The 14,088-nt window shown below is 34.9% G+C and overlaps 1 protein-coding gene across 4 annotated transcripts in view; it reads right to left on the bottom strand.

The window, feature by feature from the left end:
• Positions 1–14,088, bottom strand: part of LOC101901823 (protein cortex) — a 140,184-nt gene that overhangs the window by 88,496 nt on the left and 37,600 nt on the right. For all 4 annotated transcript variants that reach the window (XM_059129164.1, XM_059129165.1, XM_059129166.1 and 1 more), the window contains 2 exons: positions 4,092–4,226; positions 3,782–4,031 (listed from right to left, as the gene is read on the bottom strand). In XM_059129164.1, the coding sequence (XP_058985147.1) occupies positions 3,782–4,031; positions 4,092–4,226 (385 nt within the window). The remainder of the gene's footprint in view (positions 1–3,781; positions 4,032–4,091; positions 4,227–14,088) is intronic.

Here is a 14,088-nt window from a genome sequence, read left to right as displayed (position 1 = left end):
GATCGCCAAATGTTTAGGGGTTGAAATGGACCAAATACTAAAAAAATAGTCGGATTTTGCAGTAGCTATACAGGTCGCATTTATAGACCAATCGACGCGGAATTTCGCATGTAGCTAGAGTTTAGGGCGGGGAAGAAGCCTACCAATTTGGGTGATCATCGGATTATATTTAGCGGGTAAAATAGACCATATCTTTTGTATTGAAAAAATTCGAAATTTTTCATTCCCGGCGAAATCACAAAGCCATGACAGGGTTACTTCTGATCTTTACATTGATGTTAACATCCAACAAATCGGATATATAGCAAAATATGTGCGATATACATGTCTATCAAAGAAGATATGCTTGAAAGATCTCTTTTATGTCGAGAACGGCTGAACTGATTTCGACAGTTCTCATTAATTCAGAATGTCCTCTTGGCAGAAAAGAAAAAACGCATAAAAAATCGCATAAAAATATCTCTCTAAAGATGAAAATATTGATTTTGTAAATTTTCTCATATTTTTTCAATTTTGTCATATTTTTGGCATATTTTCATTTTGAATTAAACATTTGGTAATATTTCTACAGCTAACAAAACTAAGTAGTTAGGATATCAGGATATCATATACAGATCGCATTTATGGCCCGATCCTTACGAAATTTTGCATGGGGATAAGATGAGGGTCAGAATAGAAGCCTACTCTTTTTGAAGATGATCGCCATATATTTAGGGGTTGAAATGGACCAAAAAACTGCAAAATTGTCAGCAGGTCGTAATTATTGCCCGATCCTCGCGCACATTTGAATGGGGGTTAATACACATTGCAAAAGCCAAGCAGTTTTGGATGGCCATCCAAAAATATTCAATGTGTGAAATAGTTTGCCTTTTGTAGACAAAATACGAAAATGTCCATTACAGTGACTTCTTGGAGAATTCACAAATACAGGAAAGACGCACTTCTGACTATTTCGTTAACGCTGATTTAGTTGAAGAATATAGTCAAATGTCTATATCTCATATAGATGCGTTTCAGTCAAAAACCAATAATAAATGTTAATCTTTTGCCACTTCTGAGAGACTATGGGTCTTTGGGAAATATTGGTTCCAGATCTAGGAAGACCATTTACGTGCAACACCTACCAATAAATTGGAAATGAGCAAATTAGTTTAAGTTGCTATTATTCGAAAATTAGAGAACGAAACCTGATTGTTTTCTTTTATTATTTGTCACAATATCTTGTGCAATTCTTTCGAGTATCTCGCCTATATGAACTGTATCGTTTATTATAGTGTTGTAGGGTATTCAACGGTCGACCCGCTCGACTGTAGCCTTTGCTTACTTGTTTTTCATTTGTTTTTTTTTTTTTTTTTGTTTTGTTTTTGAACCAACAAATAATCGTATATAAGATTTTGATTTTGAAATATTCGTATATAAGAAAATGTAAAGGAGTAGCGAAGCGCGCAGGGTTCAGCTAGTATATTATATAAAATAAACTTGTGTTAGTTATATATACTCAAGAACCCCTGTTCTGATTGCGAAAAATTCGGAATTGTCTCTTGGCAGAAAAGGATACAATCCAAAACGTAAAAATGTGAAATTTGAAAGTTTTCATTCCGACTTTTTGAGCGTAAAAATGGGAAATTTGAAACTTTTCATTTTGACTTTTTGAACGTACAATAGTACTGTTTTGTTTTTCATGATTTCTTTTTTATATTCTACACCACAAGGAGGTCAGGGTATTATGTCTTTGTGCATTTGTTTGTAACAGGCAAAAGGAAACGAGATAGACCCATAGTTCTTTTTGATGATCTGCATAGAATCACATTCTGAGTCGATTTATGCATGTCCGTGAGTCCCTCTGTCCGTCTGTCCACGTATTTTTGTAAACAAAGTACAGTTCGCATTTATTGCCCTATCCAGGTGAAATCATTTGTTTAGCCCAAGGACGAACCCTATTAAAATTGGAGATAATCGGTCAAAACTTAGATATAGCTCCCATATATATCTTCGTCCGATTTGTCTTTTATTGTGCACCAAACGTGTAATATCAGCCGGAATGGTATGAAATTTTGCACATACAACCAAATTAGGCCTGAAAATAAGTATGCCAAATTTTACCGAGTTCAGATCGGTTCAGATTTGGATATAGCTGCACAAAACATCTAATATTTGTCCAAATGGGATGGAATTTGGCACTTACGACCGAAGCTAGTATATCAAATTTGGTGAAGATCGGTTCAGATATAGCTATAGCTCCCATATATACTGCTCATCCGATTTGTTATATATGTTACCCACAGCCGTAATATGCACTCCGTAACAACGGTATTCTGGGAATATATCAAATACAGCTCAGAAATATCTTCGCCAAATTTTATTGAAATCGGTTCCGGTTTGGATATAGCTCCCATATATATTTTTATCCGGTTTCAAATTAATTGTGCACCAAATGGGCAATACAAGTCCGAATTTAAAAGACACAAATGCTTCGGCATATATAGTCCTTTAATAATTATAATTGCAGCGTGTATGTTGAATCCTTCCATTAAAACGTTTAATTGTTATGCGGAGCTCTACTAAATTAGCAAAGTGGTGTAGGGTATCATAAAGTCGGCCCCGCCCGACTTTAAGACTTTCTTCTATGTTTAAAATCGCTAAGATCGACTATTTCATTGCAAAACATTTTAAAATAAAGGAAAATTTTTCAATGGAATCTAACTTCAAAATGATAGCCCATTCTATTGGCTAAATTCGTAAGAACCTTTAAACATTTCCTGTAACAAATCCGTGAACAAGATCAAATTTTTTTTTTTTTCAATTTTATGTAATGTTAAATTTTTTCAATTTGACTTATCATATTGAATTCCACTTTTTTTGTGAACAAAATAAAGTATTATTTAACCATCTATACATATAAAGGAAATTTATGTTAGTTACTACGCTTATAACTCAAATACTTTTGGCCTGATTTTGACAATTTACACCATTACGAAATGGTCTCTTGACAAAAAAGAATAACATCTAAAAATTTGCAATTTAATTTTTTTTTTATTTTTTATAATTTTAAATATCTTATGAATTTTTTTTAATTTGACATGCCTTATTTAAGTTAACATTTTCTTCTTGTTTGAATTCTGAATGTAAGCTAAAGAAAACGGCTAATCTCGTTTTACGATGTTAAATTGTGATCCGATCCGTTGGACTATTGTGTCTGGATTTTTTTCTGGAAAACAATACACATTTACATCTTATAAACATTTACATCTTTCTCCACTTGTTATGCTTTTGTTCAACCTGAATGAAGTAGTAGAAAGATGTAAATGTTTATAATTGCGGTTGTAAGATTTAGAAGACTTTCCAACCGAATTTTAGTTTTATTTAATTACTTGGTTCCTCTTCTATTGAGCTTACGATCTCGTCACTTGGGTAATTTTTTTTTTGTGATAGAAGTTATTTTTTAAATAACTTGTGGGGAGAATATCCCAGACAAAAAACAAGGGAACTGATGAGGATTGGTGGCTCTTTCCGAAACCTAGGTATTCCCTGCCTTACCCCCTGGTAAACATTATCATCGTTCTCCACTAATAAACAAACGTTGTTTTATAAAAACAACAATAAAGGGATAAAGCATGACCATTTTGCAACAACAAAATACTACGGTATCCCGAACAAACAAGCCAACACTGTAATATAAAAAAGTAAAAATTATGGCGTTTGACTTTGTTGCAGTTTCTTCATCTCACCCTGTATATATTTCCATTGATGCTAATTTCTAACTTTTTTAAAAATTACTTACCACAACTCGTATTATAGTCCGGTAGATCAAATGTTATGTCTGAATAGGCGCAGGGCTTAGCTCGAGGTTTGCATGGCCAATCCAAGCCTATTTTACCGGGATCCCGTACCCTAATTTTTAAACTAGCTGTTGAAACAGAGGATATAATAGCTGGATCCACAAGGCTGTATATGCGACCGCTATTCATTTCGTTAATAACATTCATCATAGGTATAAATGCATTTTCTCTCCAGTAGTTTATACTCGTGCACTAGAAAGTAAATTGAATATATGCATCAATATAAAATGATGATTATCCAATGTATATTACTAGTTGTAGCACATCCCGTGAAGGATGACCAACTGCCAATTTCAGATTTTTTTCGCATGAAGACAGCAAAAATCGGCGAGGTATAAATCGATCTCCATAGGTCAACGGAACATGCTTGTCGGGGGGTACATTGTTCTGAAAGTTTAAAATCAATAATCAAATTTTAACACAAGTATTTCTAAACGGTTGCAATCTTCAGAGAAACATGGAAACGTAATAACATACCGTTTTATGAATTTATTAACACTAGATATAGATCCAGTACTTTACCAAGTTCACTTAAAGTTGCCTAAAATAGATTAAATATGACCACTTTATCAGATTGAGATGAAATTTTCCACCCAATATTTGTGTGGCCCAATGACGTACCCTATTGGTGATAATCGGTTCAAATTTAGATATAACTTTAGGTTCAAATTTAGTTATACCTCCCATATATATCTTCGTCCGATTTCGGGTTGATTGTGCACTAAATGGCTAATATCAGTCCAAATGACCTGAATTTTGCCACATCCGACCGAATTCAGACTCAAAGCAAGTACATCAAATTTAGTAAAAATCGGTACAGATATAGATGTACCCTCCCACACATATGGACGTCAGATACTGCTCGAAAATACTCCTGTCGGTTCAGATATATATCCCTATCCGATATAATGTGTATTGTGCACCAAAAACACTGAACTTTGGCAATTACGACAGAATTTATCTTAGAAACAGTACTTCAAATTTCGTGTAAATCGGTTAAAATATAGCTATAGCTCCTATATGCAGGGTTAGATAAAAACAAGTAAAAAAGCAGTAAGTTCGGCCGGGCCGAACCTACATAGACATTGTTTTTTCATAAGCCATTACCATATTCAAATTCGAAACTTGAAATAACCGTGAATAATGTAGCTAAGTTCATCAAAATACCGTATATAGGGAGGTACCGTTATATCGGAGCTATACGAAGAACTGGACCTGCGTAGATAATTTTCTGTCACATGCTGTAGCTTCTATTTCTTACTTCAAATTCCCATTACGAACTCTAATTGCGTAATTTGAAACTACAACGGTGAAAAATGACGCTAAAGTCATCAAAATACCGAATATTGGGAGGTATCGTTATATGGGGGCTATACGAAGACGTGGACCTGCACACACAATTTTCTGTCTTAGGCTGTAGTATTCATTTCAAACTTCAAATGCCAAATTTGAAACAATTCCGGTTAATAATTTCGCTAAAATCATCAAAATACCGAATATCTGGAGGTACCGTTATATGGGGGCTATATGAAGACGTGGACCTGCACAGACAATTTTCTGTATTAAGCTGTAGTATCCTTTTCGAACTTCAAATACCAAATTTGAAACAATTCCGGTGAATAATATCGCTAAAATCATCAAAATACCGAATATCGGGAGGTACCGTTATATAGGGGCTATACGTAGACGTGGACCTACATTTACGAACTTAACCTGCCTACTGGAACAATAAACATGTGTGCAAAATTGTAGCCTTCTATCTCTATTCGTTCGAAAGATAGCGTGATTACAACAGACAGACGGACATCGCTAACTCGACTTAGATTTTTACGCTGATCAAGAATATATATACTTTGTTGGGTCTGACATGAGTATTTCGATGAGTTACAAATGGAATGACAAAATAAATATACCCTCCATAGTATGGTGGAGGGTATAATAAATAAAATACGACAATTACCGCTTTGTTATCTTAAAACACTGTTTGGCAAATAACTTGGAATATATCAGTGTTTGGAAAAGTGCCCTTGTGCTACACATATAAAAATGAACAATGGTAGGAATGTCCGAAAAAGTTTTTACTACAAATAATCCCAATAACGTGTAGATAAAGAATTTATTAAAAATGGAAGCCTTCTCCGTTTATTTTCTGGGAAGTCACACACATAAGTTTAATATTCAACGAGTAAAAAGCAGTAATTTCGGCGCCGAGCTTTGAATACCCTCCACCATTTGGAACGAATTAGAAAAAAATAAAATCCATTGAAAATCCATTGGAATATATAGCTAAAATCATCAAAATACCGATTAACGGGGGTACCGTTATATGGGGGCTATACGATATCGTTAACCCCCCTCTATGTCAGGGGGTAAAGTGCTCACAAAGAACCCCTTGTGTGCAATTTCGGATAATTCCGTTAAAAAATGTGGCTAAAATCATCAAAATACCGAATATAGGGGAGTACCGTTATATGGGGTTATACAATATTGTGGACCTATATAGACAATTCCGTTTCAGGGGTAAAGTGCTCACAAAGAACTCCGTGTGTGGATTTTCAGACAATACGATTGGAAAATGTGGCTAAAATCATCAAAATACCAAATATCGCGGGGTACCGTTATATGGGGGCTATACGATATCATTAACCTATACAGAGAATTCTCTGTCGGGGGGTAAAGTGCTCACAAAGAACCCCTTGTGTACAAAGAACCCCTTGTGACCATCCCGTTGAAAAATATGGCATGAAAACATCATCAGACAATTCCGATAAAAAATGTGGGTAAAATCATAAAAATATCGAATATCGGGGGGTACCGTTATATGGGGGATATACGATATCGTGGACGTGTATAGACAATTCTCTCACAGGGGGTGAAGTACTCACAAGGAACTACTTGTGTGGATTTTAAGACAATTCCATTGAAAAATGTGGATAGAATCATCAAAATACCAAATATCGGGGGTACCGTTATATGGGGGCTATACGATATCATGGACCTATAAAGATAATTCTCTGCCGAGGTATAAAGTACCCACAACGAACTCCTTGTGTGGATTTTCAGAAAATTCCCTTGAAAAATGTGGCTAGAATCATCAAAATGCGAAATAACGGGGGGGAGGGGTACCGTTATATGGGGGCTATACGATATCGTGGACCTATGTAGATAATTCTCTGCCGAGGTATAAAGTACCCACAAGGAACTCCTTGTGTGGATTTTCAGACAATTCCGTTGAAAAATGTGGCTAAAATCATCAAAATGACGAATACCGGGGGGGTACCTTTATATGGGGGCTATACGATATCGTGGACCGATATACCCCATCTTCGAACTTGACCTGCCTGCAGACAAAAGAGAGATCTGTGCAAAACGGACAGACGGACAAACAGGGCTAAATCGTCTTAGAATTTTACGCTGATCAAGAATATATATACTTAGTTGGGTCTAAAATGATTATTTCGATGATTTACAAACGGAGGGAGGGTATAAAAATTATGGCGTTTGACTTCGTTGCATTTTTATACCCTCCACCGAAAAAAGTAAAAATCGATCTCCATAGGTCAACGGAACATGCTTGTCGGGGGTACATTGTTCTGAAAGTTTAAAATCAATAATCAAATTTTAACACAAGTATTTCTAAACGGTTGCAATCTTCAGAGAAACATGGAAACGTAATAACATACCGTTTTATGAATTTATTAACACTAGATATAGATCCAGTACTTTACCAAGTTCACTTAAAGTTGCCTAAAATAGATTAAATATGACCACTTTATCCGATTGAGATGAAATTTTCCACCCAATATTTGTGTGGCCCAATGACGTACCCTATTGGTGATAATTGGTTCAAATTTAGATATAACTTTAGGTTCAAATTTAGTTATACCTCCCATATATATCTTCGTCCGATTTCGGGTTGATTGTGCACTAAATGGCTAATATCAGTCCAAATGACCTGAATTTTGCCACATCCGACCGAATTCAGACTCAAAGCAAGTACATCAAATTTAGTAAAAATCGGTACAGATATAGATGTACCCTCCCACACATATGGACGTCAGATACTGCTCGAAAATACTCCTGTCAAATTTATCGAGATCGGTTCAGATATATATCCCTATCCGATATAATGTGTATTGTGCACCAAAAGGACTGAATTTTGGCAATTACGACAGAATTCATCTTAGAAACAGTACTTCAAATTTCGTGTAAATCGGTTAAAATATAGCTATAGCTCCTATATGCAGGGTTAGATAAAAACAAGTAAAAAAGCAGTAAGTTCGGCCGGGCCGAACTTACATAGACATTGTTTTTTCATGAGCCATTGCCATATTCAAATTCGAAACTTGAAATAAGCAGTGAATAATGTAGCTAAATTCATCAAAATACCGTATATAGGGAGGTACCGTTATATCGGAGCTATACGAAGAACTGGACCTGAGTAGATAATTTTCTGTCACATGCTGTAGCTTCTATTTCTTACTTCAAATTCCCATTACGAACTCTAATTGCGTAATTTGAAACTACAACGTTGAATAATGACGCTAAAGTCATCAAAATACCGAATATCTGGAGGTACCGCTATATGGGGGCTATATGAAGACGTGGACCTGCACAGACAATTTTCTGTATTAAGCTGTAGTATCCTTTTCGAACTTCAAATGCCAAATTTGAAACAATTCCGGTTAATAATTTCGCTAAAATCATCAAAATACCGAATATCTGGAGGTACCGTTATATGGGGGCTATATGAAGACGTGGACCTGCACAGACAATTTTCTGTATTAAGCTGTAGTATCCTTTTCGAACTTCAAATACCAAATTTGAAACAATTCCGGTGAATAATATCGCTAAAATCATCAAAATACCGAATATCGGGAGGTACCGTTATATAGGGGCTATACGAAGACGTGGACCTACATTTACGAACTTAACCTGCCTACTGGAACAATAAACATGTGTGCAAAATTGTAGCCTTCTATCTCTATTCGTTCGAAAGATAGCGTGATTACAACAGACAGACGGACATCGCTAACTCGACTTAGATTTTTACGCTGATCAAGAATATATATACTTTGTTGGGTCTGACATGAGTATTTCGATGAGTTACAAATGGAATGACAAAATAAATATACCCTCCATAGTATGGTGGAGGGTATAATAAATAAAATACGACAATTACCGTTTTGTTATCTTAAAACACTTTTTGGCAAATAACTTGGAATATATCAGTGTTTGGAAAAGTGCCCTTGTGCTACACATATAAAAATGAACAATGGTAGGAATGTCCGAAAAAGCTTTTAATACAAATAATACCAATAACGTGTAGATAACGAATTTATTAAAAATGGAAGCCTTCTCCGTTTATTTTCTGGGAAGTCACACACATAAGTTTAATATTCAACAAGTAAAAAAGCAGTAATTTCGGCGCCGAGCTTTGAATACCCTCCACCATTTGGAACGAATTAGAAAAAAAATAAAATCCATTGAAAATCCATTGGAATATATAGCTAAAATCATCAAAATACCGATTAACGGGGGTACCGTTATATGGGGGCTATACGATATCGCTAACCCCCCTCTATGTCAGGGGGTAAAGTGCTCACAAAGAACCCCTTGTGTGCAATTTCAGATAATTCCGTTAAAAAATGTGGCTAAAATCATCAAAATAACGAATATAGGGGAGTACCGTTATATGGGGTTATACAATATTGTGGACCTATATATAGACAATTCCGTTTCAGGGGTAATGTGTTCACAAAGAACTCCGTGTGTGTATTTTCAGACAATACGATTGGAAAATGTGGCTAAAATTATCAAAATACCAAATATCGCGGGGTAACGTTATATGGGGGCTATACGATATCATTAACCTATACAGAGAATTCTCTGTCGGGGGGTAAAGTGCTCACAAAGAACCCCTTGTGTACAAAGAACCCCTTGTGACCATCCCGTTGAAAAATATGGCATAAAAACATCATCAGACAATTCCGATAAAAAATGTGGGTAAAATCATAAAAATATCGAATATCGGGGGGTACCGTTATATGGGGGATATACGATATCGTGGACGTGTATAGACAATTCTCTCACAGGGGGTGAAGTACTCACAAGGAACTACTTGTGTGGATTTTAAGACAATTCCATTGAAAAGTGTAGCTAACATCATAAAAATACCGTATATCGGGGGGTACAGTTATATGGGGGATATACGATATCGTGGACCTATATAGAGAATTATTTTTGAGGGGGTAAAATGCCCACAAGGGACTCCTTTTGTGGAATTTCAGACAATTCCATTGAAAAATGTGGATAGAATCATCAAAATACCAAATATCGGGGGTACCGTTATATGGGGGCTATACGATATCGTGGACCTATAAAGATAATTCTCCGAACGAACTCCTTGTGTGGATTTTCAGAAAATTCCCTTGAAAAATGTGGCTAGAATCATCAAAATGCGGAATAACGGGGGGGAGGGGTACCGTTATATGGGGGCTATACGATATCGTGGACCTATATAGATAATTCTCTGCCGAGGTATAAAGTGCCCACAAGGAACTCCTTGTGTGGATTTTCAGACAATTCCGTTGAAAAATGTGGCTAAAATCATCAAAATGACGAATACCGGGGGGTACCGTTATATGGGGGCTATACGATATCGTGGACCGATATACCCCATCTTCGAACTTGACCTGCCTGCAGACAAAAGAGAGATCTGTGCAAAACGGACAGAGGGACAAACAGGGCTAAATCGTCTTAGAATTTTACGCTGATCAAGAATATATATACTTTGTTGGGTCTAAAATGATTATTTCGATGAGTTACAAACGGAGGGAGGGTATAAAAATTATGGCGTTTGACTTCGTTGCATTTTTATACCCTCCACCAAAAAAAGTAAAAATCGATCTCCATAGGTCAACGGAACATGCTTGTCAGGGGGTACATTGTTCTGAAAGTTTAAAATCAATAATCAAATTTTAACACAAGTATTTCTAAACGGTTGCAATCTTCAGAGAAACATGGAAACGTAATAACATACCGTTTTATGAATTTATTAACACTAGATATAGATCCAGTACTTTACCAAGTTCACTTAAAGTTGCCTAAAATAGATTAAATATGACCACTTTATCCGATTGAGATGAAATTTTCCACCCAATATTTGTGTGGCCCAATGACGTACCCTATTGGTGATAATTGGTTCAAATTTAGATATAACTTTAGGTTCAAATTTAGTTATACCTCCCATATATATCTTCGTCCGATTTCGGGTTGATTGTGCACTAAATGGCTAATATCAGTCCAAATGACCTGCATTTTGCCACATCCGACCGAATTCAGACTCAAAGCAAGTACATCAAATTTAGTAAAAATCGGTACAGATATAGATGTACCCTCCCACACATATGGACGTCAGATACTGCTCGAAAATACTCCTATCAAATTTATCAAGATCGGTTCAGATATATATCCCTATCCTATATAATGTGTATTGTGCACCAAAAGGACTGAATTTTGGCAATTACGACAGAATTCATCTTAGAAACAGTACTTCAAATTTCGTGTAAATCGGTTAAAATATAGCTATAGCTCCTATATGCAGGGTGTAATGGTCGTTTTTTCTTTTTTTCAGAAATCTTTATACACATCTCTGATTTTGTTTTCGTATTTTTGGTTCGTTTCAACACACAAAATTATGCAAACTTATTATTCTTATACAATAATATGTTTTCCAAAATTTAAATCTGCTTTGAACTATAACGCTTTGACCCTTTATAGTTTGAAAATCACTGTGGTGCTTTGCAGCTGACCCCGACGATAACCATTTGTCAACAAATGCATTATTGCAGTTTTTAATCATATGATAACAATGATTACTTTAATCACATTCAACTAAATTAGACATTTCGTCTTTGATGAACGTGATTTTAAACTTCCTTTCCTGTCTAAAAACCAAAGAGTGAACATCCATTCCAGTACAAGTATTAAAGCCACTAAATAAGAAAAGTGAAGTCAAAATTATCTTTAACATCCAAGTGATTTGGCATATTTATATGTGCAGCAAAATTTTCGATTCCTTGCATAACAATCTTTTCCAATTATATTTTGGAGATCTGCAATCACATTTTGTTCATACAACATTGTCCACGAACAGGGATTCTGGGGAATGGTAAACGTGATACAAGCGTTTAACCATAATCCATCCCAGTTCTGCAAAAGTTGGTGAACATTTATTGCCACTACCTAAATATCAGATTTTCCACGAGCTTGTTGGCTTATGAGAGAAGTCGGAAGAAGAACCATTCCACATTTTTTACATTCTCACATACCGCTACTGAGTTTTGTTTTTTTCGAAAATTGCTCCTTCCAAACCTACGCCTTTGCTATTGGATAAATTAATCTGCACATAATCAGACGCTTAGTATGCAAATTTTATTACTTTATGACCTCTTGGCTTAGCAACCATTCTGTTAAATAATCTTTGTGCGTTGATGAGACCAACAACAACCATTGGGGACCATATCGATCAGCAGAACCAACATTGAACAAAGCAACCACCGCCACCACTGCATTAGGGATACCCCCAAAATTTATACTTAGCAACAACACCTTAGGCAGATCATCAAGCATCACACATTAGTCATAAATGTGGCGTCATCTAATACCGCTCTGCAGTACTCAAAAACCGGAATAATTCATTGCATGTGACTGAACTGTACCAGTCGTTTTACAGAGCAGTAAGAAAAAGACGAAATCATCAAGCGCTAAAACATCAGATTATTGTATCATTTCAAAAGCAGAGACAGAACTAAATCTTGAAATTTGGATATCAAAATTGAAGTAAACAGAATTCCATTGCTGGAGAAAGAATCTGTAATGTATTTTTGGAACAAAACCTAACGCAAAGCAAAAACCATCATATTTTTAAATTATTCATAATTTCTTTCGCCTAGCTTTACAATGCATAACATGTAAGTTAAATGCCAAAACAAATATCAGTAATTATCGCTAAGGCAAAAATCAAGAAATCAATATTTAATCTCATCAGACATCTGCAGAAAAGGGCCCTCTTCGTGCATCGATGGACAAATTGTGGTGAGTGAGTATTTTGTTATGATTCTTCATACAAAGAGTTTTGCCTTGCTAATAGTGATATTTTAACAACCACCATTTAATAAAAATCATCAGACAGAATACAAAATTGGGCTTAAGCAAAATGCAATATAAAAAAACACATTATTATTAATTATTAAGTTGAATCCATGGTATTCTCGTATAGGCTTATGTTCACCCTAAAGCGATATCCTACCAAAACGAATAGAATAAAAAGGTGATTTCTAATAATGATAATCATCTCAACAACCTTTTTTATGCCCAATTAAAGTTTAAACCAAGCTAAGTGAATAGATTTATTGTCAAAGTGTTCTGAATGATGATTATTACTAAATGGAAGACCTTAAAGACTTTAAAATTATATATAACCTAAGAAAATACCTGTAACAAAATTTCTAGATTATGAATTATCAAAGTGCATTTTAAAGGTAGCTAATAATCGTCTGACCAACATATTTTTTTTTTGCTTATTAACAAAGCAAGATTATTGGAATCAAAAAAATAAAAAATCTTAAAATTATACCGATGGTGAGAATTGCCACTTTATGTGTTTGTTAGAAGACGATTATTGGTTGTAATTGAACATAAGAAACACAAGTTAGAAATTTTCTAAAATTTCCATTTATATTTCTCAAGCTTTAATGCAAATATTGAAATAACTAAAACAAATAGCTTAAATCACTCATATTTAATGAAGATTAGACTTAGACTAGAATATAAAACTGCTCGGGATTACATTTAAATTTTTTTTCCTTTTAATCATTCCTAATAAAAATTTACATATATTGAAATTTTAATGAAAATGTTGTGGTACTAGATACATTTATGGATGTTTCATTTTCAAAAGGTAATGGTTTGGTGATAGTATAGATTAGTACTTTCGGTTTTTTTAAGGGGTTCTATAAAATACTTGACTAATAGAACCAATGGTAGGGAGGGTTGAGAAGTCAAGGTTTCTCGCAACATCTTGAGAACCAATTCTTCTGAGGGTTCGTTTTAAAGGATATCTTTTAGTAAACGTAAAAGGGGGTTTTTATTTTATTTTCAATTAGGCCATTTTGAGAATTTTGAATTAAACAAAAAACAGGAGTCTATAATAATTTTAGTATGTTGTACCAAAAGTAGTCGCTCA

Source organism: Musca domestica, unplaced genomic scaffold (assembly GCF_030504385.1).
Source record: "Musca domestica strain aabys unplaced genomic scaffold, Musca_domestica.polishedcontigs.V.1.1 6, whole genome shotgun sequence".
In the NCBI taxonomy this organism is placed as follows: domain Eukaryota; kingdom Metazoa; phylum Arthropoda; class Insecta; order Diptera; family Muscidae; genus Musca; species Musca domestica.
The sequence above is the reverse complement of the archived record's forward strand: the minus strand, read 5'-3'. Positions and strand labels throughout refer to the sequence as shown.